Below are 26,246 nucleotides of genomic sequence, written 5' to 3' on the forward strand. Positions count from 1 at the left end.
ACGCCATATTCGGCACATAATTGAGGAAAACCTAATAGAAAAGTCAACACTGTCACTGAATTTTGACATTATTTTCCGTGTATTCACAGTCTCACAGGCAGCTTTGAGAAGCAAAAGAAACATATTCTTGAGCCTTTGGTGGTGAGCAATGAACAGAAGTACACGCCAGACAACACACGTGGGTGGCAGCACCGTGTGGTGAGGAAGTTCCCGTGAAGTGACAGAACGCAGGGCATGCTGGGTGATGGTTAATTGATCAGTGATGACCACGTCAGCTCTACCAATGCATGGAGGTGGACCAGCGCTGATCGGAAGACGCAAGGGTCAAAGGAAAGCACGGACTTACCGAGGGCCCCGTCCCCCGTTGCCTTGAGGGCACTCGGCTCTTCCTTCGTCATTTTCGTGGAACCTTGCGAGGCAATGCTGTTCAGAGTGTCTGGCGTCTCTCCGTTGGTAGCTATTTCTGAATTTAGTATTATTCCATGTTTCTGGGAATAAAAACAGGCTCATCATAATACTCATGAAGTGACACACAGTTAAACTTTATTTTATAAATAGTAATTGTAAGAAACCTCACTTTTCCCTAAGCAGAGGAAAACGCTACAGAAATAGAGAATTGCTAGGCTCCTGGAAATATTCCATCAACACACACAGATCTGGGAAGTCTTCCTCCAAAGGCCCTTCTTCCCTACATGTTCCCATCCATGTCTTAATGGGCTGGTGACAAAACAAAACGCTTTCAGCCAGCCTCACTTTTTAACTGCAGGCGGCCAGAAAGTGGAACGTGAAGCACCTCACCGTGAAAGGGTCTTGACCTCTAGAACCCCAGTTGTGTTCTTTAAAAGGAGGCAGAGAGGTAAAGAAAGAAATATGTGCGTGTTCTGAAAGGAATGGTGAACCTTGGCTGGAATGTCTGTTGTTTTCCAAAGAAATACAATTTGTGCTCACTTCATAGCTTCCCTTGTGGCTCAGCTGGTAAAGAATCCGCCTGCAATGTGGGAGACCTGGGTTCCAGCCCTGGGTTGAGAAGATCCCCTGGAGAAGGGAAAGGCTACCCACTCCAGTATTCTGACCTAGAGAATTCCATGGGCTGTATAGTCCATGGGTCACAAAGAGTCAGACAGGACTGAGTGACTTTCACTTTCACACTTTCTTTCACATAGCAAAGCACATTAAACTCAGCCGCACTTCACAATGCCAGGATACCCGCTTCACCCTGAACCACCCCCTCCCTCGGCCCTCCTGCCATCTGCAGCACTTTCTCTTCTGCTTTGTAGGAATTCCCCAACCCTCCATGTGTACGCACACCCTGCTGAGGAGGAGCTCTGTGACTCTGGGCTCTGACCCTACTGGCTTACTGTTCTGGCCTTGACCTTTCATTGTACGTAGCCGACGCTGATGTTTCTGTTGGCAACACAGGAGCCAGTCCATGGCCACGATCCCTAGACTCAGTACCTCCTCCTATGGTGCCGAGAGTCCACCCAGAGCTCTGACCCCCACTGCTGCCCATTGGTTTATTTCACTCAGGGTCCAGCCAGCAGCAGAAGACCCTAGACGTGGCCCAGACAGGACACAGAACTTCCTACAGTCCGTGAGATCTCCCAGTCTGACTAGTGACACCTATACACTGTTCAGCTAGAAAGGTCCTTACAGTCCAGGCTTGATATATGTATTTATATGGAACAAAGATCTACTCCAACTTGGAGTAATGTCCTAGAGAATTTACTAATGAGTTTGAGAAAAAATTTAGACAGCTTATCAAAAGAAATTCTTGGAAATCAGAATTGCTTTCAACATCAGATGTGCCTGTAAACACTGACAGGCAATGGGCATGCCCCCCACGGGATGTACAGACTTCACTTGTCTCTCTGGTGTCAGTCAACCCACGATTTGATTTTACTAACGGAACAAAAATCAACGTCATAAAATTAATGAACACCACTGCCCACACACATTCATCCTTGAGAATCTTGGAGCTGCTGCTATTGCCTTTTTTTTTTAAACCGTACTTTGGCTTCATACCTTTAATTCCTCTTTCAGCATGACTACTTCTTCTCTAAGATCGTCTCGTTCACTCCTTACGGAATCAAAGAACTCTTTCTGTCTCTCTAACGCCTGAGTGTGTAGCGGAGCAGAGAGAGAGAAGATAGGCACAGGTGAGCAGATGACCTCAGAAGCAGGACTAGGAAGGAGGCTTCTATGAATACTAAGGAAAACGCTGACATCAGCAAGACATTCAACAGACTGCTTAGAGACACAAACGCAGTGCAAGTGTGAAGCTTTTCATGTAGTTTACGCCAGCCAAGAAATGTCGCTGTGCATGCTCCCTGAAGGACATCGGCATTTTGAAGGATGCTCTCTTTTTCACATCCTCTCCTGGCTCAGTCTGTGGTTTCACAGCATCGTCAGGGAAGTAACAGAAGCAATGCACCCATTTCAGTGAGGGGTAAATGGAGACATGCTTAGGAACCCCCGGTGACAACTGTTTTATTTAATAGCAATTTGATTATTTCTGTATGTTGATTCTCGGTGTCTGTTGTCACAGGTAAGCATAGAGTGGTCCTGAAGCAAGCACAGCGCACGCATAGACATGCACACAAAATCCCGTGTCGGTGAGCGCATCAGAGTGAAGGCAAGGCACAGCTTCACGATGTGAAAGCGCCAAGCTTCGCTCTAACATCTAGAGACGGCTGTCAGAGCTGTGAGGCGTGAGTTGCTGTGGTCTGGAAGGTGCCTGGCATCACGGAGCATGGCCGTTCCTTAACTAAGTGGGCTCCTTGCTGCCCAACCTGCACTGCTGAAAAGAGGCAGGTGGACCGCCTCTTTCCTTGGGGAGGGAGATGCTGACACCTCCCCGGGGAGACCCGAGGTGGGGCTTCAAGGGGTACTGCCCCTGCCGCCTTGCAGCTTCCTCAAAGCCTTTTGAGAAGGAGCCCCCATGACACCGACAGGGCGTCCCAAGAGGTCTGAGCCCCACGTGGGCCCGCCAGGTGCACTGCCTTGCCCCTCTGACCTCTGTGCCTCTGGCCACTCACAGGCAGGCCGGAGGCCCAGCGGTGTCAACAAAACGAGAATCTCCCTGGCTGGAAGTTAGCTTCCAATTTGGAGTTAACGTCCATTTGGGTGAGTTCTGCAGTCTCTCTTTTATTCATTTCGTGTCACGTGGGGGGTCGCATGCAAACTCAAACAAGCCTTTTTCGCAAACCAAAGAATCTGAAAGCGCTCAATTGCTAGGCAGGCTGCCCACTTGCACGGATGTCAGAGGCTTGGGAGTCCTACCCCTATTTTTCTGTCTTTCCACTCTATTGTTTCCTGAAGATCAGAAATCTCCCTGATATAACTCGCCTGTTTCTGCTGTAGCTGTCGGATTTCCTGAAGAATAGGGACAGACAGAAAGAGAGCAGACACAGGATTAGACAGGGAGGCACTCTGTGGCGTGGACAGCCCCGGAGCCAGCGCGCACCCCGCGGATCCCAGCGCCAGGACGGCTCACTGAGTTTGTTCTCAGGATGCTCCTCAGCTCCCAGTGCAGGAGGAAAACCTGGAGTGAAATCCTCACTGACAGGTGCGAAAGCTCTAATCAAGTTAAAAAGATTAAAAAAAATCAAGCCTGTATTAATTTCCTGTTGTCACTGAACAAATAACCACACATCCAGTGGCTTCGAACAACACAGGCTTATTTTCTTACAGCTCGAGAGCTCGGAAGTTCAGAAGTCTTGCAGTGCCCCCAAGGTGTGGGCAGGCCTGGGGTCTTTTCTGGAGACCAGGGATGGGGTAGGGCGGGGACAGAATCTATTCCCCGCTTCCTTTCAGCTCCTAGGGGTGCCCACAGTTTGGCTTGTGGCCCCTCCCTCACATGGCTCTGACCTCCAACCCCGTGGTCACGTCTCCTAATCTGCCTTTGACTCTGCTTCCATCTTACAAGGACTCTTAGCATCACACTGGGCCCACCCAGACAACACAGGATCGACTCCCATCACAAGGTCCTCAATCACATCTACAAAGTCCTCTTTGCTGTGAAACGTGACTTACAGTTCCAGGGATTAGGACGTGGACATCTTAGGGGGCCATTATTCTCTCTGCCACACGTCCCCGAACAAACCCAAAACCACCAAAGAAAGAGAATCTGCTCTAATAAAAGCAGCTGCCTCCTTATACAGGCATAGAGAATTCACCTGAAGTCAGTGTCCAAGAAAACTGATTAACTTCAGTAGTAAACCAACAAAATGCTCCCAAGTTTTTAAAAAAAAAAAAAAAAAAAGGAAGGAAAGAAAAGAAAAAAGGGAAAAGCTACTCACCTCAAGCATTTCTTCTCTTTGCTTCAGGGCCTCTTTCACTTCGGCAAACTGAAACTGGAGTATACTGTGGGCATGCTTTTCCCTTTCAAATTCCTATAAAAGAGGAGAGGAACATTCAGGTTGCAGTGGAATCACATTTTTCTGTCCCTCTAGTTCACATTCTTATGATTGACCTTCACCTGCTACTATGTCAACACAGTTTTCAAGGCTTTTTTAATGATAGGAGCCCATTTCTCTGTATTTTCTAGGAGACACCCCTATGATTTACCATAAAATCAATGTGAGGAGCTGATGCAACTGACAGAGGCTCCTGAGTTCTCTAAGGTGAGCAGTGCCCTGGAAGGGGTCCCTCTCCAGGGTATCTGCTGAAGTCCACAGGGTTGTCTGGGCTGAAGACCTGGAGGAGCCACCATTGCAAAAGACTGACAATAAAATTTGTAAAAGGCTGATGATAAAAATAAAAATCAGTGCAGATAGTGACTGCAGCCAACAAATTAAAAGATGCTTGCTCCTTGGAAGAAAAGCTATGATAAACCTAGACAGCATATTAAAAAGCAGAGGCATCACTTTGCCAACAAAGTCCCCAAAATCAAAGCTCTGGTTTCTCCAGTGGTCACATACAAATGTGAGAGGTGGACCATAAAGAAAGCTGAGTGCCAAAGAATTGATGCTTTAGAATTATGGTGCTGGAGAAGACTCTTGAGAGTCCCTTGGCTGAAAGGAGATCAAACCCCTTGACTAAGGAGTCCCTTAGTCAATCCTAAAGGGAATAAACCCCGAGTATTCATTGGAAAGACTGATGCTGAAGCTGAAGCTCCAATACTTTGGCCCCCTAATGCAAAGAGCCAAAAAGAATCTGATGGAAAAGACCCTGATGCTGAGAAAGACTGAAGGCAGGAGGAGAAGAGGGTGACAGAGGATGAGATGGTTGGATAGCATCACAGATGCAATGGACAGGAGTTTGAGCAAACTCTGGGAGACTGTGAAGGACAGGGAAGCCTGGCATGCTGTAGTCCATGGGGTCACTAAAGAGTCTAACACAACTTATCGTTTGACTAAACAACAACAGATAATAAAATTATCCCTGATTTTGAAATATGCCAGTGAATACTCTTTGGGATAAAAAGGGGGTAAATGTGGTCTACTTTGGCCATTTTATCTCTACTAACAGTAGATAGCCAGCTCTGTACCCTAGAGACAAAATAGGGGCAAGGGGGCATAAAGCACTCGTCAACATAAAGCCACTCCCCCAGTCCGACTCTCCCGTGTATGAAACGCACCCCCACAACTAGGCACTGCGGCTCTGCTGTCTTCTGCTCGGCTCCGTACAGTAGCACAGTCCCTAATGATGGCTTGGTGCCCAACCAGCTGCCCGTCCAACTCTTTTGCAGCCCCATGGACCGGCAGGCTCCTCTGTCCATGGCATTTCCCAGGATTTCAGGGATAGCAGGGGACACCCCTAGATGTGTTGCCTGGCTATTCTAGAAGGGACTGGACCTTAGCTCACTGTGGCATCCTGAGCACACTCATTTTCTGGAGTTCGGGGGTGACTGGACCCTCCAAACCAGGACAAGGACCTGTCTGTTGGGTTTTGCTTGGCTTGTGATACCCACTTTGGGGCAATGTTCCAGGGTCACTCCACTTCTCTGGAATTAGATTTGGGGTCTCTTGGTCTACTTCCTGATGCCTGAGGGCATGCTAGGAGTATTTAGAATGTGTTAAGTACTTGTCCATCTGAGTGGGGTTCAGAATATGCTCTCTGCTCCTAAATTGTCAGTCAGTTTCAAAGGAAGCTTTCATGACATTAGGTCTCATGAAAAGTTTCTCCTTCATTTCAGCATTCAGTTATCAGGGACTTCATAGACAAAATTCTTCTTCAGCTTCTAACTCAACCACAGCAGTGAAATAAAGAGGCCTTGGAGTTGTTAATGGCACCTTGGGTTTAACTCCTGGATTTAGAGGATATTTTTGTTGTTATTTTGTCGCTAAGTCAGGTCTGAAGCTTTTGCAACCCTATGGACTGTAGCCCACCAGTCTCCTCTGTCCACGGGATTTTCCAGGCAAGAGTACTAGAGCGGGTTGCCATTTCCTTCTGCAGGGGATCTTCCCGACCCAGGGATCGAACCTGGGTCTCCTGCATTGGCAGGCAGATTCTTTACAGCTGAGCCACTGGGGAAGCCCTTTAGAGGATATAACCAGTTACAAAAAAAGATAATGACATTCACAAATTAAACTTTCTATTTATCTCAGCAACTTAGAAACTGGTCAATACTCTAGGATTTGAGAAACCAACTAATTCGAAATACGAAAATAATAATACGAAAAACAAGTATTCGTGTTCTCTGTCTCACAAAGAACAGTTAAGTCTGGCCTTTAGCAAGTCAACCTGTTGTCATTAATCTCCACACATGCTCACGCCTTTTGTTGATGTTGTAAATTAACACGTTAACTCCAGTGCCTCTTAATGAAAGCCCAAATAAGATTCTCCTCTTTTTTGAGATTGATGAAGGTGTTTAATTCTTAAATGGAGTCACTGTGTTTTTTTCCAATCAGCAGAAAACGAGTGAATATAATTTCCTTAAAATCCTTGATATTTGCAACTATTTCTCTCTGCTGTTGATAACAAAATAAAAATCCAGAAATAAATATTAACAGGAAAATCTTGAAGCATCTAATTATGCTTATTCAAGCATTCTGGGTCTTTTGGAGGCAGGTTTTTCCACGGTTATGATTTTACCTTACATGCAAAAAACACAAGTGTCCTCCTAGTAAAATTGTCTCTAGTTTACATATTGAAATTTTGCATATCAATATATCAAGTACCTCGGCAAAGAGCATGGTATTCTTATTCTTAGATGTTTGAGCTTCCAGGGCAAGTAGAGAATGACTGTTTTTTAAAAAACTATATACACACAAATATATACATAAACATGTATATATACATGTATAACATATACATATGTAGATACACACCACATATCAAATATATATATGTGCACACATATATCTTTTGATTCTTAAATATACAATATATATATATTCTCCAATTCTTACATATATCATATATATTCTCCTATCCTACATATATCAATACCATATATATATGCATATATTCTACCATAATTACATATACCATATATATATGTGTGTATATATATACATTCTCCCATTTTTACATAGACCATTTACATATATACTCTGTCCTCTCATATATCATTTTCATATATTCTACCATCCTTATATATACCAAATATATGTATATAAATTCTTGCTGTTGTTTAGTCGCTAAGTCATGTCCAACTCTTTGCGACCCCATGGACTGTAGCCTGCCAGGCTCCTCTGTCCATGGGATTTCCCAGGCAAGAATACTGGAGTGGGTTGCCATTCCCTTCTCCAGGGCATCTTCCTGATCCAGGGATCAAACTCCCATCTCTTGCACTGCAGGCAGATTCTTTACCACTGAGCCACAAGGAAAGCCCTATATTTATGTGTGTGTGTATACATATGTATTGGAGAAGGGAAAGGCTACCCACTCCAATATTCTGGCCTGGAGAATTCCAGGGACTGCATATAGTCCATGGGGTCACAAAGAGTCGGACACGACTGAGTGACTTTCACTATACATATACGTGCACACATATACATTCTCCCATCCTTGTGTGTATCACTCTGTGTATCCTCTCCCCCCTCACACACACCATCTACACACACACAGTCACTCTCCCCCTCAGGGGGGCACATACTTTGCTCTTCTCCTCGTACTGCCGCCTGGACTCGGCCAGCTGCTCTTCCAGCTCCAGCAGCATGTCCTTCAGCGTGTCGACCTGGTACATGAAGTTCGTCTTCTCATTGTCTAGCTGAGCGTTGGAAACCATAGCCTTCTTATATTTCTCCTCAACTTCTGCTAGTGAGTCCTGCAGAAACCAGGTCAGGTTTTTGAAATTGTAGGAAGAAAACAAAAACACGGATCAGTTCAGCATTTTTAGCAACACCCCAAAAACTCAGCTCTAAATTCACATTTTATTTCTAGAGCAAATGAATCAGAAGAAGAAACACAGCAAGTTTTGATTGCCCAGAAAGTCCTCCTTTTAATTTGCTCAAATTCTCGAGACTTGGAAAATTAGTTATTAACTGTGTCTAGAGATGAAAGTAATTTACAGTCCTTAGGACAAGGGGGACCCCAGGTGGAAAGGGCGCTGGTCACAGAGGCAGCAGAGTTCAGCCGTGGGTTCTGAACTGGGCTGGGCTGTTCAACAGGCGCCTGACGTGACCGCTCCAGACACGTGATCAGCACCTGGGACAGTGCCAGTGCGAGGCGGGGAGGGGCGAGAGAACCCCTGCCACCAGCTGCCCACTGTCCCCATGGCAACTGAGGAACCAGGAGAAGCTTAAGGGCAATTTCACATCTGCAACCCAGAGGAAAACTCAACAAGCTCCTCAGGCCTCCCTAGGCAGGTCCTGGAAAGGCAAACGCCGTTCCTTTGAAACGACAATGAAGGAAAGAGCCTCCAAAATAAACACGCTCACACCCTGGCAGGCAGGCCACAGGGTATAGCAGCGTGTGGGTCCTGGAACACAGATCAGGGGAAGGCGACCCCAGGAGAACAGAGGGCAGCAAAGGACCCTGAGCTGCAGAATGGTGGGCACCTCTGGGTGGGGCCTGTTGGGTGCTACCCAGGGATCCATGGAGACCAGCGATGCACGCCTGCACTTGCAAACCAGGGCGAAGTTTTCAGGTGGGACCTGTGATCCCTGGGCTGCTTCCCTGGCTCCCTTCTCAGCCCCACCAGGAGTTGAAAGCCAGAATCTTAATCCCCACCCTAGAGAGAGGTCCACCCTACAGAGAGGTCACAGGGCTTCCCAGGGGGTGCCAGTGGTAAAGAACCCACCAGCAATGCAGGAGACATACTGAGATGCGGTATGGGTCGGGATGCTCCCCTGGAGGAGGGCCTGGCAACCCACTCTAGTATTCTTGCCTAGAGAATCCTGTCAACAGAGAAGTCTGGCAGGCTACAGTCCACAGGATCTCAAAGAGTTGGACATAAGTGAAGCGACTTAGTACCCACACCAAGAGAGGTCACAAACAAGCAAGTGATCAGTCACGTGGTTTGGACCCCTGGGATACTGAACTCAGACTGTTTCGGGGGTACTTTCCTGGGGGTTGAAAAGGAAGGCACAGATTTACCCTCTCTCATTGCCCAGTGAAGTCAGAGAACAGCCCGACTCCCCACCTCACCTTCAGGGAGCGTGGCAACTCAATTTCCTGTTGGCACAACACAGTAACTCCACTTTCTAAAAGTATCGGGTATTTACTCAAATAAATTCAAGATGATACATATTCAGACATTGCTTCCATTAGTAAAATGGCTCAGGATGCAAATAATTTGTGTGTTTCAAAAAGCACAGCAACCAAACTTTCTTACTGGGAGACATCAGGTGTTTTGAGAAGCAAATTAAGATGAAGCAGTGTTTGTTATGTAAGGTCTGTATATAAGTGGAGAAAACCCCAAATCCTTCTCCAGGTGGGTTGGAAGTCTGCCACGGAGGGTACACTTCTGTGGGAAATGAGAAGGTGGTTTTAACTCGGGTGTGGTGGTGGGAGGACAGTGAGTAAAGGACATGCATCAGGAAAACGAGTTAGTAAGTTTTCCTAGTGAGTTACAATTTTCAGGTCTTGGCTTAAAAGCTGCTTTTGGGTAAACCAGGAACACGCACACCCAGGCTTCTAGCACTGCTGCCACTTTGGGGTCTGCAGTCTGGAGCCTCTCCAGAGCAAGCATGCAATCTGAAGGCTTTCTGGAGGCTTTTTACAGTTAAGTTGGGTTAATTCCATAAGCCCACGCTTCTGTAAGCTGGTACCTTCATCTCTTTCAATCCCTGCATGTATTTGCCTTCTACATCCTGAATCTGGTCCTTTAACTCATTGAGTTCCTGGGGGAAATGGCAAAAAAAGGCAAACGATGTCAAAGGGGAAAAAAAAAAAATGGACAGAGACCACAGAGAAGGAGAGGCAGCTCCCTTATTTGGGTCATCTTAGCAGCAATCTTCTCTTCATCTTTTTAAGTATTAAAAGAAAAATAAGATGAATTTCAATACTACAAAGATGAAAATTTCGGTGCGCCTCATATAATGTTACGCAACTTTATCAGACGTAGATGTCTTCATATATTTTGATGCAACTTTATAAAACAGGCCAACGAGCTTCTGAGAATGGAGCAAGTTAATTTGCTCACATTTAACAGTTCATTCAAGCTCTTCTGAGATCTACTCTGTGCTACATACAGAGCAAGATACTGAAGATGGAAGCCAGCAAAGCCTTGCCCCAACCCTTATGGAGCGCCAGGCCTCTGCCTTCCTGCCTGGTCCACCCCCACAATCCTGGGGGCTGGTATCCGGTATGAGCTGGAATCTCAGTAAATCCTTGTTGATCAAGGGGATGAGGCTCACGAGCCAATCACAGAGACGGAGTATGACTGCAGCAAACACTACCTCAAGGCAGGGAAGGACGCCCCAGGCTGCAGGAGGCCGAGGAGGGGTGGTTCGGGGGTGGGGACATTTCAGGAAGAGCGATCGGAAACTGTTTTAGAAAGCAGGGGAGCTGGAAGGGGTCTGCCGGGAAGCTGGTCCCCCGCCGGCCCCAATGCTCTGGGCTCCCTGGCAAATGACACCCCGCGGTTCAGACAGCAGCAGGGGTGGCTGGTTCTCTCGCAGCCAGCTTTCATTACTAGAAAGCGTGTCCATAAATGAGGCCAAACCTGACCTGGAAGCACCTCGCTGGCCTTGGCTCTGTCTCCAGTGGACACAAGGTCTGGTGACTCAGCCTTCCCTAGGCCCGGCCTCCAGACGGGGCATCCCCAGTTGCTTTGACAAGCGGAGGCCATTTCTCTGTCACACGCTCAGTGTTGAGATGTAACAGAGAACAATGTACACATTCCAGTGGGAGGAGGAAAAAATCACTAAAATGCCATGCCAGGGTCGACTGGAAGCCAGTTACAGTGGGGGAGGGAGGGCGTGTTGCAGGCAGAGGGCGTGGGTGCTCCAAGGGCAGGGTGGGACCCCGGGAGTGGTAAGGACTCTGTGACCAGCACCTTCCAGCGCTGAGGACGAGTGTCTGTGCCTGTCCTGTGTGCAGAGGGGACTGAGCGCCTCTGGGCAGCATGGTACGGGCTCCTGCCCAGCTGTACCCGGGAAGCTGAGGAATCCCAGCACAGGTGAGCCCTGCTGGGGCAGGGAAGTCAGGGGTGGCTCCCTGCAGGACACCAGAACTGGTCTGGACCCTGCTGTTACTGGAACACGGAGCTTAGGGGAGCCAGGGAAGACCTAACCGAGAAGAAAGAGCTGGGAATCTACAAACTCGATCTTGTTTTATTTCAAGACTCCTTTCCGGTTTCTCTGGCTCAAGCGTTAAGCAGAGAACCTTACCTTGATCTCCCGGATGGAAGCCTCGGTGTCAATGGAGATGGAGGTGTCCCCGCTGCCCCTCCGAGAGGAAGTCCCCCCCAGGGAGGCCAGCGTGGCTGCAGACAGGCCGGGCAGGCTGCGAGACCCCTGTGACGTGGCAAAGAGCAAATGGGATTTCAGCCAAAACCAGAACGGCTTCTCAGTCTACCAGGATGGTTCCCTTACTTGGAATCAGTCTCCAAATTGGAAAATCTTTGCTGAGTTTATGGCGAGCCACAAAGAGAGGGGCCTCATCTCAAGGGGCCTCATGAATGCTGGAGGTTGTCTGGATTAACTGTGAGCTCCACGCCTGGGCCCATCACTGAATTCCTTCACTGTTCTGCAAGATTTAAACACGGACTGGGAAGGGACCCCCAAAGGTGGTGATGCTGGCTGGGGAGTCATTCTTTACTCAAGATCAAGCAATACACTTTCTGGTCAGTTTCACGCATAAATTTTGGGGCCCTCTGGTTTCTACATGACATCATATAAAGCAATTCTCTACCTTTTCAGTGAAGTCTTTCTCTGGTCTCTCTTCAACCTGGAGGAGAAAATGGACACGTTAAATATGGAAACACATTAAACGGAGAATCTGGATTCGGGGGAAAGAGAATAATAAGATAAAGCACTGGCTTCTCTTGTGATTCAAACACTAGGTGCCATGAAACTCGCGGACACTCTTGGTGCCACACGGTGGCCTGTGGGCAGCTCACAGTGCCTGGCTGAGGTCCGTTGTGTGGTTTTTCAACTTTCACAGTTTCCACAGGAAGGTGACTTGTGAATGATCTGAATCTGAACAGGTTGATTTGACAGGTTTTTCTACACTGCGCGCAGAGCCGAGTGTAGACGGGATGGCACCAGCCTCATTCACCCACCGCAGGAACTGTGATCAGAACGTGAGGATGTATCCAGGGCTCCAGGGGCTGGAAGACGCAACCATGCAGGGTTTTACTTTTGGCTATCACTAACCTTGGCCTCCGAGCAAGAGAAAGCAGTGGAGACAATGGTTGTAATTTTTCCACTGCTCATGAGTAACTGAGTCATGACCTACTCTTTGCAACACTATGGACTATAGTCTACCAGGCTCCTCTGTCCTTGGAATTTTCTGGGCAAGAATACTGGAGTGCTTTGCCATTTCCTCCTCTAGGGGACCTTCTCAACCTAGGGATTGAACCCACATCTCCTGTGTCTCCTGCACTGGCAGGCAGATTCTTTACCAGTGAGCCACCTGGGAAGCCCCTACTGTAGAGCATAGGGAACTGAACTGTATTCAATATTTTTGGAAAAGAACATGAAAAAGAACATATATATATATATAAAACAATCACTTTTCTGTACAGCAGAAATTAACACAACAGTGTAAATCAACTACACTTCAATAAAATTTTTTTTAAAAATAAGAAAACAAGCTTATAGTTACCAAAAGGGAAATGTGGTTGGTAGGAATAAATTAGGAGGTTGGGATTAACACACACACAGACTACTATATACAAAATGGATAACAAGTATCTACTGTATAGCACAGGGACCTATACTCAGTACCTTATAATAACCTATAAGGGAAAAGAATCTGAAAAAAAATATGCATATATAACTGAATCACTTTGTTGTACAGCAGAAATTAACACAACAATGTAAATCTATGATTTTTTTCCAGTAGTCATGTACGGATGTGAGAGTTGGACCGTAGGAAGGCTAAGCACTGAAGAATGGATGCTTTTGAACTGTGGTATTGGAGAAGACCCTTGAGAGTATCTTGGACTGCAAGGAGATCCAACCAGTCCAACCTAAAGGAAATCAACCCTGAATCTTCACTGGAAGGACTGATGCTGAAGCTGAAGCTCCAGTACTTTGGCCACCTGATATTAAGAGCCAATTCATTAGAAAAGACCCTGATGCTGGGAAGGATTGAAGGCAGGGGGAGAAGGGGATGACAGAGGACGAGATGGTTGGATGGCATCACTGACTCGATGGACGTGAGTCTGAGCAAGCTCCAGGAGATGGTGAAGGACAGGGAAGCCTGGGGGCTGCAGTCCACAGGGTCACAAGCGACTTAACTAGTGTGCTGCCGCTGCAGCCCCTCGAGTTGCCACCAGGTGGCAGCCTGTGTCGCGTGGAGGAGGACGTGCCCAGGGAGCCTTGGTGGGGCAGGGCACCTCTGACCACCCCTAAAAAAGGAACAGCCAAGCAAGGAACCCCAACAGTGAGTTTAAGTTGACATAAAGCACAGCACTTTATCTTTGAAAGTAATATACAAAGAAACAGAATAAACAGATGGAGGGCTTTCAAATACTGTCGTGGCTGCTGCACAAAGTGACCCAGAGGATGTTGTGGGCAATACACACCCCAACGCGCTGCAGCCGTGGCCGCCTGGGACCCGGGACAAGCCACGGGGCTCTGCGGACTTCACCTCCTCGTCCCAGACAGGACAGCGGCACCATGGATCTTGCAGCCTATTAACTCTCTTCTTCTCATTTACTGAGCAATACTAAACACCTTAGGTGGACGTGAAAACGTCACAGGAACAGGCTTTTGAAATATGCAAATCACAAAAGAGTGTACACAAGGGCATCTTTTAAAATCTACGGGAGAGAACAAACATATGGACACCAAGGAAGGAAAGGGGGTGGGAAGAATTGGGAGACTGAGACTGACGTACATACACTCACGCACACTACTACTGTGCCCCATCGCTTCATGGGAAGCAGGTGGGGAAACAGTGGAAACTGTGAAAGACTTTATTTTTTGGGTTTCAAAATCACTGCAGATGGTGACTGCAGCCATAAAATTAAAAGACACTTGCTCCTTGGAAGGAAAGTTATGACCAACCTAGATAGCACACTAAAAAGCAGAGACATCACTTTGCCAACAAAGGTCTGTCTAGTCAAGGCTATGGTTTTTCCAGTGGTCATGTATGGATGTGAGAGTTGGACTGTGAAGAAAGCTGAGCACTGAATAGTTGATGTTTTTGAACTGTGGTGTTGGAGAAGACTCTTGAAGAAGTCCCTTGGACTGCAAGGAGATCCAACCAGTCCATTCTAAAGGAGATCAGTCCTGGGTGTTCATTGGAAGGACTGATGTTGAAGCTGAAACTCCAATACTTTGGCCACCTGATGCGAAGAGCTGACTCAATGGAAAAGACCCTGATGCTGGGAAAGACTGAAGGCAGGAGGAGAAGGGGACGACAGAGGATGAGATGGCTGGATGGCATCACTGACTCGATGGACGTGGGTTTGGGTAGACACCAGGAGTTGGTGATGGACAGGGAGGCCTGGCGTGCCGCAGTTCATGGGGTCACAAAGAGACATGACTGAGCAACTGAACTGAACTGAACACTACTCTGTGAACTGATGAGAACCTATTGCAGAGAACAGAGAACTCTACTCAGTGCTGTGACCTAAACACGAAGGAAATCCACCCCCCAAAAAGGAGCTATAGTCATAGCTGATTCACCATGCTGTACAGCAAAAACTCATACAACATTGTAAAGCGACAGCATTTCAACAACAATTTAAAAAAATCTTTGGGAGATAATCACTTCGGAAAAATTTCTTTGACATTTTAAATTATGTCAACTCTCCCTTCGCTGGTGGCTCAGACAGTAAAGAACCTGCCTGTAACACAGGAGACCTGGCTTCCATCCCTGAGTTGGGAAGATCCCCTGGAGAAGGGAATGTCTACCCACTCCAGTATTCTTGTCTGGAGAGTCCCACGGACAGAGTAGCCCAGCAAGCTACAGTCCCTAGGGTCTCAAAGAGGTGGACATGACTGAGTGACTAATGCTTTCACTTTTTCCTTTCAAAAACAAAAGCTTAAAGTAGCACATTAAATATTTTATTAATTCCAACCTTCTAAAATGGTGTCTAAGTGAGCTTACTATGTAGGCTCACTTAAGTATCACGTCTGGTGAGGTTTTAAATTCCAGGTTTGGCATATCACCACCTGACTTGCCCACCTTCCTGGAGACAGAGGCCAGTATGTAGGCGCAGGGCAACCCGAGTCAACGGTTTGGGGACAAAGGAACTTCTCCTCATGGTGTCCAGCCCCCAGGCAGGAAACGGGGCCACAGACAGAAGCAGGTCACCACAGGTTCCCTCTCGAGAAACCAGCGGACAGCAGTGAACACTGCTCAGAAAACACCCCTCAAACGTAAACAGCAGTGGAGCCTACCATTAGACTGGAGACTTCTGGTTTTCAATCCAATAATATTGACCTCATCCGGATGACTCGTCCTTCAACTATTGTATTCATAATTCAAGACCTGTTTTTTCCACCCGGTTCCTGCCCTCACCTCTTTACAAGACTTGAACGTGAGTCACTACAGCCTTCTGTTTTCCTGGCTCATAGTGGGCCGAGGTTCCTGTTCACCACTCATGCTTCTCTGTGAGCACAGCAGCCCGTGAAGCTGGGCTGTGTGCAGGACACCCCAAGGATGCTTCAGAGCCCTGGCAGCTCTGCTGGGTCTGCGCGGGGCCCTGAGGCATGGGGGACACGGCTGCACTGGCCCCTCCAGGCTGGGTCACCTGGCCTGCTGAGTCCAGCTCTCCAGAAGCACCCTCTCCCCCCGCTCACCCCCACCTCAGAGCCTGTGCTCTGAGTTCTATCCTGCATCTTGCCCACTTGCTGAGGTCTGCCTTCCCGGCCTGTGCGTCCCTGCCGGGGACAGGTATATGTCCTTCCCCTGCAGCCCTGTGCCGGGAACATTCGATAAACACAGCTGAATGAACAGACCCCAACTTCCTCAAGAGGAAGACTCTGGGCTCGTCAGAGAAGGAAACACAGCTGGCCTACAGAATGTGACAGTGAGCATGAGGTCCAGGAGCGTGTGCCCTCCCGAGACGGGGCGGGGGTCCTCTCTGTCCCCCTGAGGCTGGAGGACCGGCGGCTGGGGCACCCTTGGGATGCGGAGGCACCTCTGTTTTCTCAAAGTGGGACAGGCTGTCGCCTCCCTCATTCTGGTTACTGTTGCTTTGGATGGCGTTCCCCTCGCCCACCGCCCAGGGCACCAGCCTGCCACCCGCACTTAGAGCTGCCCCTGCATGGCTCATGCTTCCTTCCTGTCCCCTGCCCTGGCTCATGCCACCCTCCTGGGACCATATTCCTGCTGGATCACAGCTGGGGACATTCCCCATGAGCCACGGTGGACAACACTCCCACCCCTGGAAAATTCACCCCGGGAGAAGCAGGTTCAAATCTCTTCTTGTTTTTATGTTTCAAGCGTTATCAATTACCCGTCTTTCCAGGTGGAGCTCAGGCATGTATGCCTGGCCAGGTGTCCCCAGCCAGGAATGAGAGCTGTGAACTTTAGCCTGGGTTCTTGGAATCCCTCCTCCCTTCCTGCCCTGCGTCCCTCCGAGAGGCCAGGTGGGGACAGTCGGTCACCCCTAGGGTCCTCTCCCTGGGGCCCCGCCTGCCCCGCAGCTCCTCCCTGCCAGGCAGGAGCGCCAGAGGAGTCTGAGCACAAGTTTCCTGGCCTCTTTCCAGTCAACGCGGCCAACTACACCCACTTATACTCTGCCAGTCTCCCAAGCCCAAAATACAAACACCCACCCCTTTCCAGTGCTGGGACCGCCCAGAACTCAGAAAATAGAAACGAGCCAATTCCAAGGAAGAGACTGAGCTCTGGAAGCACAGAGCCAAGGGCTAGCTCAGCTGCATCCTACAGACTCTCTGCAGAGGCCAAGGGTGCTGCCCATGTTCTGGCTTTCCCATGGCCAAGAGCCACTGTAACCACATGCCCTGGGGAACCGCCCCGCACAGCCAGAGTGTCTCTGCTGCCTGAGGGCCTCATACAAAGGCGTCCTCAGCTCTGAGGTCCCCCCGCATCGTGAGGGCCCAGATGTTGGCCTTTGCTTACTGACTGTGCCAACCTGAGTCAGTGACCTTTATAAGTGAGCAGATGACTCAGGGGAGAGTGGAGACTGGACCGATGACCTGTGTGCAGTGAACTCAAGGTTCAGCTCAGTCAAGTCCCTGGGAGTCTTGCAAACCCAGGGCTCTCAAGGGACCAAGAGGCGGTGGGGCAGGCATGGCCAGCCTCCCAGTTACAAAGAGACATCCAACTCTCGTTATCAGGCCCCAGGGGCACCAGCCAGGTGAACGTTCACCTCTCTTGCGTCCACTAAACCCATATTCTGAGTAAACTGTTCTCAGGTTTAGGAAGCAGATGACAGAGGAACTTGTTTCTGGTTTCCATCTCTTGGGGCTTCCCTGATAGCTCAGTTGGTAAAGAATCCGCCTGCAATGCAGGAGACCTGGGTTCGATTCCTGGTTGGGGAAGCTCCCCTGGAGAAGGGAAAGGCTACCCACTCCAGTATTCTTGGGATTCCCTGGTGGCTCAGCTGGAAAAGAATCAGCCTGCAGTGCCAGAGAACTGGGTTCGATCTCTGCATTAGGAAGATCCCCCAGAGAAGGGAAAGGCTACCCACTCCAGTGTTCTGGCCTGGAGAATTCCATGGACTGTGTAGTCCACAGGATCACAAATAGTTGGACACGACTGAGCGACTTTCATTGTCGGCCTTGGGTCTGGGGAGCTTGACTGAGCTGCTACTCTGTGGCTTCATCCTGAAGCCCGAATAAACCCAAAATGGCCAGACCAGCACTGTTCACAGCTGCCTGTCCCCCTGAGCCGTGCTGGGCAGGGCACTGGTGCGGAATCAGACCTCAGCCTCTTCTGACAACTGTGAACTTTCATTTTTCCCAAAAGGTGAGCACAAGAGAGTATTACACCTGACGATGAGTGTCTCCACACTAGAGTCATCGTGCAAAACGCGACTCCTGCCAGTCGAAGGTTTCCGGACCGCGTGTGTCTGAAACTTGACTGTGGGCCCAAAGGTGCAGGCGGGCCGGCCCCCGCAGGTGCGGGCTGCTGCCCGTGGAGCCCGAGTTCACAAGCGCTGCCCCTCGCTCACGCCTGTCACATCAGGAGAAGCGCCCTCCAGGTCTGAGCACTGTGCTCACGCGCACTGAGCAGCTCAAAGTCTTCCTGTCCTGGCCTGACGGGTCCTGGGTGCAGGAGTAAGCAGGGGGCTTTGTGGGGTGTCCGTCACCCCATGTCCCCTCTGCCCCACCTCAGCATGGTCAGGACATGACGGTCAGGATGGGGGGATGGGGGGCTCACAGAGGGGGCGGCCTTCATTTCCACAGAGAAACAGGCTCTTCTGTTCTAACACTCAGCTTCCTTATCTGCCTTCTGCTTCTGCACCCTCGATATGCAAATGGTGGAGCAAGCATTCCTATCAGGAAAGTACCCGTACAGCCCAGTGAGGGACGCCTCTGGCCTTGGCCTTGGCAGCAGGCAGAGCCAGGCAGGCGTGGGGGTACGGAGGTCCCCGACTCAGCAACACGGGCTCCGTCTGCAAAAGCGATCCCTTGCTGCTCCCCCAGGAGCTGCAGACAAGCTGCACAGGGTGAGAAACCCCCTGGCTTTCAAAGGCGGCATCTGGTTTAAAAACAAAGCAGCAACGCCCACAGGCGCACCTGGGCAAGGAGTGACTCACCCCCACGTCTCTTCTTGATGACCAGGAAGACTTCCTAAACTTTAGACAGCTAACAGCAGGGTTGTGTGAGTGTTAAGAGCCTCAGTCAAGCTCCTCTAGGATGCAGGGGTGAGGAAAGAGGCCAGCTTTGCCAATCTGCGCCTCTTCCGCCCAGGGTCTGTTGGGAGGGGCCCCGGCCCTCGGTGTGGCAGCCCCGGCCCCTGCCCACTGAACGCCCTTCCCCTGGTCACCGTGTCAGCCCCCACCCTACATGTCCCCCGGACAAAAGTGGCCTGCCAGTCACCTGTGGTCAAAAGAACAACACAGTGGCCTCCTACAAACCATCAGATGCGGTGACGCTGTCTAAAATTCCCAAGACCGGGGGAGACATACAACAACGAGACTTGAGTGACAGGGGACTAGATGGCAGAGCCCCTGTTCTCTGAGGGGCCCTGGGGTCACCTCGTGCACAGTGACGGACAGCAGAGTAGCTCTGAGGTCGGCCTCCCAGGCTCTGAGCAGAGGACCAGGGTGTCGAGGGGAACGGAGCAGGGCCTGGGTGCGGGCACTCACTCCACCCTAAAAACTGTCAGGTCCAAGAATGGACAAGGTTCCAAACAGAGGTTAAAGGTGAATCCTCCAATCTAAAAAAGTGGTACAAACGACCTTATGTACAAAGCAGAAGCAGACTCACAGATGTGGAATACAAGCCTTTGGTTACGGGCGGGGAAAGCTGGGCAGAGGGATAAACTGCGAGTTTGGGCCTGGCATATACACACCACTACCCATGACACAGATAACTGACAAGGACCTCCTGTGGAGCACAGGGACTCCACTCGACACCGCGTAATGACCTTATGGGAAGAATCTAACAAAGAGCAGATACATGTATACGCGTAACTGTGGAGCACAGGGACTCCACTAGACACCGCGTAATGACCTTATGGGAAAAATCTAACAAAGAGCAGATACATGTATACGCGTAACTGGTTCACTTTGCTGTGCAGCAGAAACGGACACCACATTGTAAACCAACTGTACTCTAATAAAAGTTAAAAAAAAAGTTAACTGGGACAAATACAAAAAAATAAAAGAGTGAATCCTTCCCATTTTTAAATCGTAAAAAACAACACATCCATGCACCCGGCTGCCTTTCTTCCCCACCACACAAAGCTCCCCTTCCCAGGAAGGCCTGTCAGTGGCTTCCGAGACGGTCCTTCAGAAGCCTGAGCAGGGCAATTCCGATCTCACTGAGCCGTCCTTTTCTAAATTTGGAAGCGTCTTCCCCAATCCTATGTTTTAAACCGAGACCTGGACTAAGTCATGGAACGCCTTCTGGCTTGCTCCTGGGTTCAGGCGTCTGGAGGCTGGGGTGGGGGGGTCTTCTTGGGGGTCAGAAGATCAGGGTCTGAGGGCAGGAGGCAGGGAAGGAAGGGAGGGGACAGGGGCCAGAGAGAGAGAGACCCACTCACCACTGGGCTGGCTCGCGCAGAGCTGGCTCTGGAGGAGGCGCGGGAGCTGGACTTGAAGTGGCCGCTGAGCTCCGAAGCCTGCCCACCCAGCTGGCCGCGGGACACAGAGACAGAAACAGAGGAACAGGTCAGCGAGGAGGAGGGGGGCCACATGACAGACGCCCCGGTTAGTGGCGAGGCCAGCGGGAGCAGCTCAGGGAGGAAGGAGAGGTTAGTGCGGCCAGCGGCGGCCCCCTGCAAGAAGGCAGTGTTGTCCCAGCTCCCAACCCGCGGCCACTCAGAACACACAACTTAATCATCCTATCAAGGAACGTGGGGTTCCTGCTCGGTTGGGTGCAGGTCACACACAGCACCTGCTTGGCCGGGGGTTGGGGGGACGTCCGGTTTCTGTGCAGAGAACCCTGGATGACATGGAAGAGGCTGGTGGGGGACGGGGACTGTGAGCTGCCTCCTGGCATGGGAACAGGAAAGGCGGGGACAGAGGCCTGGCTTTGGGGCAACGGAGAAGTCTGCTTCTCTACTATCTCTGCAAGTGGATACAAAACAAGACCCAGGGCCAATACAAGACTAGCCGTGGCTTGTTCAAGTGCTACAGGACCTTCTATCTGGCTGCCTGTGTGTGTGTCTATGTTGCTGCTCTTTAGTTGCTCAGTGGTGTCCGATGCTTTGGGACCCCATAGACTGTAGCCCGCCAAGCTGCTCTGTCCATGGGATTTTCCAGGCAAGAAGACTGGAGTAGGTTGCCATTTCCTTCTCCAGTGGATCTTCCTGGCCCAGGGATCGAACTCGAGTCTCCTGCGCCTCCTGCATTGCAGGCGAATTCTTGACCACTGAGACACCAGGGAAGCCTGTATCCATTACCACGTATCCATCTTCCCTAAACTTTCTCTCTTCTGGTACAGGAAAACACCAGCAAATCGTTTATCCGGAGGCTCTGCCCTCTTAACTTTGATCTGTTAAACTTTCTCTCTTCTGGTACAGGAAAACACCAGCAAATCGTTTATCCGGAGGCTCTGCCCTCTTAACTTTGATCTGTATTCACATTTGTTCTAGCCCTACAACAAGATCTTACCTGCCTCTTAAACAAGGCAGGGTAGGCAGTGGGTGGAAGGAGAGGCAGGATTTGAACACTGTTTAGGACCCAGGGCGTCAGCAGACTGAGCAGTGGTCTGAGAGGCCTCCGCTGACTGTCCCTTCCCTGCCCCCCACCCCACCCCCACTCTGAGACCTGCAGGCATCATGCCAACTGCAGGTTAGGAGGAGCCATAGCTTTGGGGCTTCTCCTGATCCTTATCGCAAATACCATTGCTCGCTCTGCCTGTTTTCCATCAGCGTGGAATTCTCAAGGGCAGAGTCTGTGTGTATTTTGCTCCCTGCTGAATCCCTGGCCACCAGAGGAGGCCTGGCATGCAGGAGGCACTTGAGAAATACTTGCTGAACGAACCACTTCAACGTTAGACTGTAAATAGCCTTGATGGAGACATGAGTTCCCCAGACTGGTTCTGCCTGCCCGGACTCACCCCTCGGCTGCATAAACACTTCAGGTATATTTACACGTAGGTGAAAGATGCTTTCTCAGACGCACAGACCCAAGACAGCGGCACGTACACCGCGTGTAGGAATCACTGCCACACAGGGCACGTACAGGAAATTCACCAGTGTCACTGGCCTCACCTCTCAGCTTTCTTCAAAATAAAGAAAATTTGTTCAAAATAAAGAAAAACACTCGACATCAGCACTGTAAAGCAATATTTTGCCTTTTGGGTTTCGCTGATGAAAAAGTGAGGAAAACTTTCTCGTGTAGGCAAATCCTACTATATTCTACATCATTCACATCCCGGTTTATGGTGCAGAGATGTGGCGGATTCTTGCTAAAAAGGCTTCTTTCTGACCCAAGTTCCCCCAATTCCTGAGTCAAAAGCTGCTCTCACATCATCTGACCTGACCTGACCTGGTGAGGGAAGGGTCAAGTTCAAAGCCTGTGCCATGGGGTCCATGTGGCACCTTCGGAGCCACCCGTGCTTTGGAGCCAATGTGGTTAACTGCGGGCTGACGTAAGATAGACAGTTCTGAGTCCAGGGTCCATTTCTAATCAGCTGGGAGACCTTAGCAAAGTTGTGTAGCATGTCACCGGTGGCATCACGTAGGGCTACTGACCACGCGGGTGGGGAGGATGACGCAGAGAACGCAAGCTGGCTTTTCCCTGCTGTCTCCTCCTGATAAAACAATTTGCATGGCTCCTGGACCGGGTGGCATGGTGGTGATGACCCAGGGTCAGATCAACCTAGAAGGTCATGTCACACAGGGCCAGGAGTCCTCCCTACAACATACAAGCAGCTTACGAATGCTAAGGAAGGTACAAATAGAAAGGTTTCAAGGTATGGGATGGGGAGGGAGGTGGCGGGGGGGTTCAATATGGGGAACAGATGTACACCCATGGCTGATTCATGTCAATGTGTGGCAAAAGCCACTACAATATTATAAAGTAATTAGCCTCCAATTAAAATATAAAAAACTGTTCTACTGTTAAGAACTAGTCATTAAAAAAAGAATCATTTAACTGTAACTGTGATAAGTCATTTATGAATAAGTGGGGTTTCCCAGCTGGCGCCAGTGGTAAAGATCCCGCCTGCCAATGCAGGAGACACAAGAGATGTGAATTCGATCCCTGGTTCGGGAAGATCCCCTGGAGGAGGGCATGGCAACCCGTTCTAGAATTCTTGCCTGGAGAATCCCATGGACAGAGGAGCTGGGCAGACTATGGTCCATAAGGTTGCAAAGAGTCGGACATGACTGAAGCGCCTTATGCACATAGTAAGTTGTTTAGCTGTAAACACATCCTGTGTCTGAGGCAAACTTTCTGGGAGAAGGAAGATGGGGACATGTCTTTCAAAGGGGGCTCGGGGCTGGCTTGTGCGGGCTTGGGGTCAGCCTGGACTCTGAGGTCAGAGCACCACGGGTCAGGACCGAAGGGACCCCAGAGGCGCAGTGTCCTCAGATCTTTGTACGTGGATTTATCAGCAGCCACAGCTCCTATGTGGAGGGAGAACCTGGGAAACTGCATTCCTGGGCGTGGGGAACTCCGTACCCCCCTGGAGGGCTATTGTGACTCTATGAGCGGAGCTGGCAGAGAACAAGAGGTCAGTGAACCTTCCCTCCTGCTCAGCCCGCTGGCCTGCAGCGGGCCGGCACAGAACTCTCTCCTGAGGGATTGTGTCCCAGGGTTCAATTTGTCCCATTTAATCTAGTAAACACGTGCTGTGCTCCCTCTTCGTAGGAATGCAGTGTTAGGTGCGGAAAAACGTCCTTTTATTCTGTTTCTTCTGCCTGGCATGATACCAGCCACAGGAGCCCTATTTTAGGCTTTCTGCTGCCAGATCTTTCACCTCAACTCCCTAAAGCCATCCCTCCCTGGTGGTTCCTCCAGGAGGCTGAAAGCATGAAAGAACTGCCGTACACAAGAGCAATCGGCAATGCTGATCGCTGCACTCTGAAGGCCAGGAATCAGCTACGGGGAAAGTCCATCTACAGAAGTAACATCAAAGAGAACCTATGAGACGAACATCCCGCCAGACAGTTAGGAGTTCTGCTTTGGTGTTTCAGAAGTTTCCTTCTCTTAAAGAGTTAGGATGCTGCTGTCTCTTACAGATGAAAGAAAAGCATTTAGTTGCATTTTATCTGTCAGATAGGCCAGAGCTATTTTATCCAGCATGTGTAGTTTGTGAGCTTTTTAAGGGCCTACAAAAATATTTAAGAACTGGGGGAAAGACTTAGTATAGTGTACTCCACTGCCTCAAAATGTTATGCAGTATAAAAGTGTTCAATGCAAGTGTTTAATTAGATGTCAGCAAAAACTCCTGCTGCATGGGACTGACACACACATACGACTAAATATAAGACAGAAAACTGATACGGACCTCCTGTAGAGCACAGCGAACTCTGCTCAATACTCTGTAACAAACTGTATGGGAAAAGAATCTACAAAAGAGTGTACAAGTGTGTGTGTGTGTGTATTAGAATCCTTTTGCTATACCCCTGAAACTATCCCAACATTGTAAATCAACTATGTTGCTGGTGTTTAGTTGCTAAGTCATGTCCGACCCTTTTGTGACCGCGCCTCCCCCGCCCCCGCCCCGCCCCATGGACTGTAGCCCACCAGGCTCCTCGGTCCACGGGATTTCTATACTCCGATAAAAAATTTTAAAAACCCATGCTATCTCTATTAGATTTAATATTTATAAAAATTACATTCTGAAGAAAACTGTAAGTTATGCTGGTTTCTTCACAGGAATTCCTGAATATTCAAGATGATTGGAGAAATATAATAAATTATAAAGTTGGATTGTTTAGCCAATCAATTAAGTAGTGAAAGTGTTAGTCACTCAGTTGTGTCGAACTCTTTTGTGATCCTATGGACTGTAGCCTGTCAGGCTCCTCTGTCCATGGAATTCTCCAGGCAAGAATACTGGAGTGGGTTACCATTTCTTTCTCCTGGGGATCTTTCCAACCCAGGGATCGAACCTGAGTCTCCTGCTTTGCAGGCAGATTCTTTACCGTCTGAGCTACCAGGGAAGCCCCTAATTAAGTAGTCAATTATTTCCCAAAGCAAAATTATAAGAGTACTTTCAAGTATTTCCTATGCTATCATATTTCACGTGAGGCTTGAACACATCTTTCCAGGATTTGTGGAGGAGACCCGGGAGGCAGAAACTTTTGCCCCTGGGGAGGGCTGAGTTGGGGCTCATGCTCAGTTTCAACCGGTCTCAGGACAGGCCACCAGCTTCCTCACTTCCATGGACTGGTCTCATTTTTCCATTTTGTCTACCTTTATCCTTCAATCATTCACTCATCTTTTCCATGCAACAAGTATTTCTTATACAACTACTCCACCTTTAAGCTGGTAGCTCAGATGGTAAAGCATCTGTCTACAATGTGGGAGACCCGGGTTTGATCCCTGGGTCGGGAAGATCCCCCTGGAGAGGGAAATGGCAACCCACTCCAGTACTATTGCCTGGAAAATCCCATGGCCAGAGGAGCCTGGTAGGCTGCAGTCCATGGGGTCGCAAAGAGTCGGACACGACTGAGCGACTCCACTCCACTCTCCACACCTTTATCGAGAAAGCCCATCACTTCAAATCCTTTGAAGAGGTGAAAGGACAATAAAATAAGGAGATTCCATATGTGTAATATTCCGAGTCCTTAAATTTGTTCATCTTCCTTGACTATCGAGAGGTGAGAATATTTTGTGGCCTGCTGAATTCCCTTTTGCCGTTTTTTATTATTGTAAGATCACTCCAGCTTTGTTGCAGGGAAAGAGCGGATGCAACTCAATGAAGGTCAGTCTTTCTCCCCTTGACGTCAACACACATTGATGAATGAGGACATTAACATAAATTGATGAGTGAGGACGCCAGACGTTGGTGATGGACAGGGAAGCCTGGTGTGCTACAGTCCATGGGGTGGGGTCACCAAGAGTCGGACGTGACTGAGTTGACTGAAATGACTGACTGAGGACGTGAAACCAGCCACTAAAGGCTACGTGACTCATGTTATCCATG

At 49.4% G+C, this 26,246-nt stretch overlaps 1 protein-coding gene across 50 annotated transcripts in view; it reads right to left on the reverse strand.

Annotated features, from left to right (window-relative positions):
• Positions 1–26,246, reverse strand: part of LRRFIP1 (LRR binding FLII interacting protein 1) — a 161,681-nt gene that overhangs the window by 17,481 nt on the left and 117,954 nt on the right. For 14 of the 50 annotated variants that reach the window (XM_086376197.1, XM_086376170.1, XM_086376139.1 and 11 more), the window contains 5 exons: positions 12,244–12,279; positions 11,721–11,846; positions 8,042–8,212; positions 4,299–4,391; positions 347–488 (listed from right to left, as the gene is read on the reverse strand). In XM_086376197.1, coding sequence (XP_086232323.1) covers positions 347–488; positions 4,299–4,391; positions 8,042–8,212; positions 11,721–11,846; positions 12,244–12,279 — 568 coding nt within the window. Of the gene's footprint in view, positions 1–346; positions 489–2,022; positions 2,116–3,279; positions 3,373–4,298; positions 4,392–8,041; positions 8,213–10,157; positions 10,230–11,720; positions 11,847–12,243; positions 12,280–20,688; positions 20,779–26,246 lie in introns of all 50 variants that reach the window. The other 36 variants (XM_086376161.1, XM_086376145.1, XM_086376180.1 and 33 more) reach the window with 4 other exon arrangements.

Source organism: Bos grunniens, chromosome 3 (assembly GCF_055505025.1).
Source record: "Bos grunniens cultivar Pamir isolate PY7600 chromosome 3, Bosgru_T2T1.0, whole genome shotgun sequence".
Classification (NCBI taxonomy): Eukaryota; Metazoa; Chordata; class Mammalia; order Artiodactyla; family Bovidae; genus Bos; species Bos grunniens.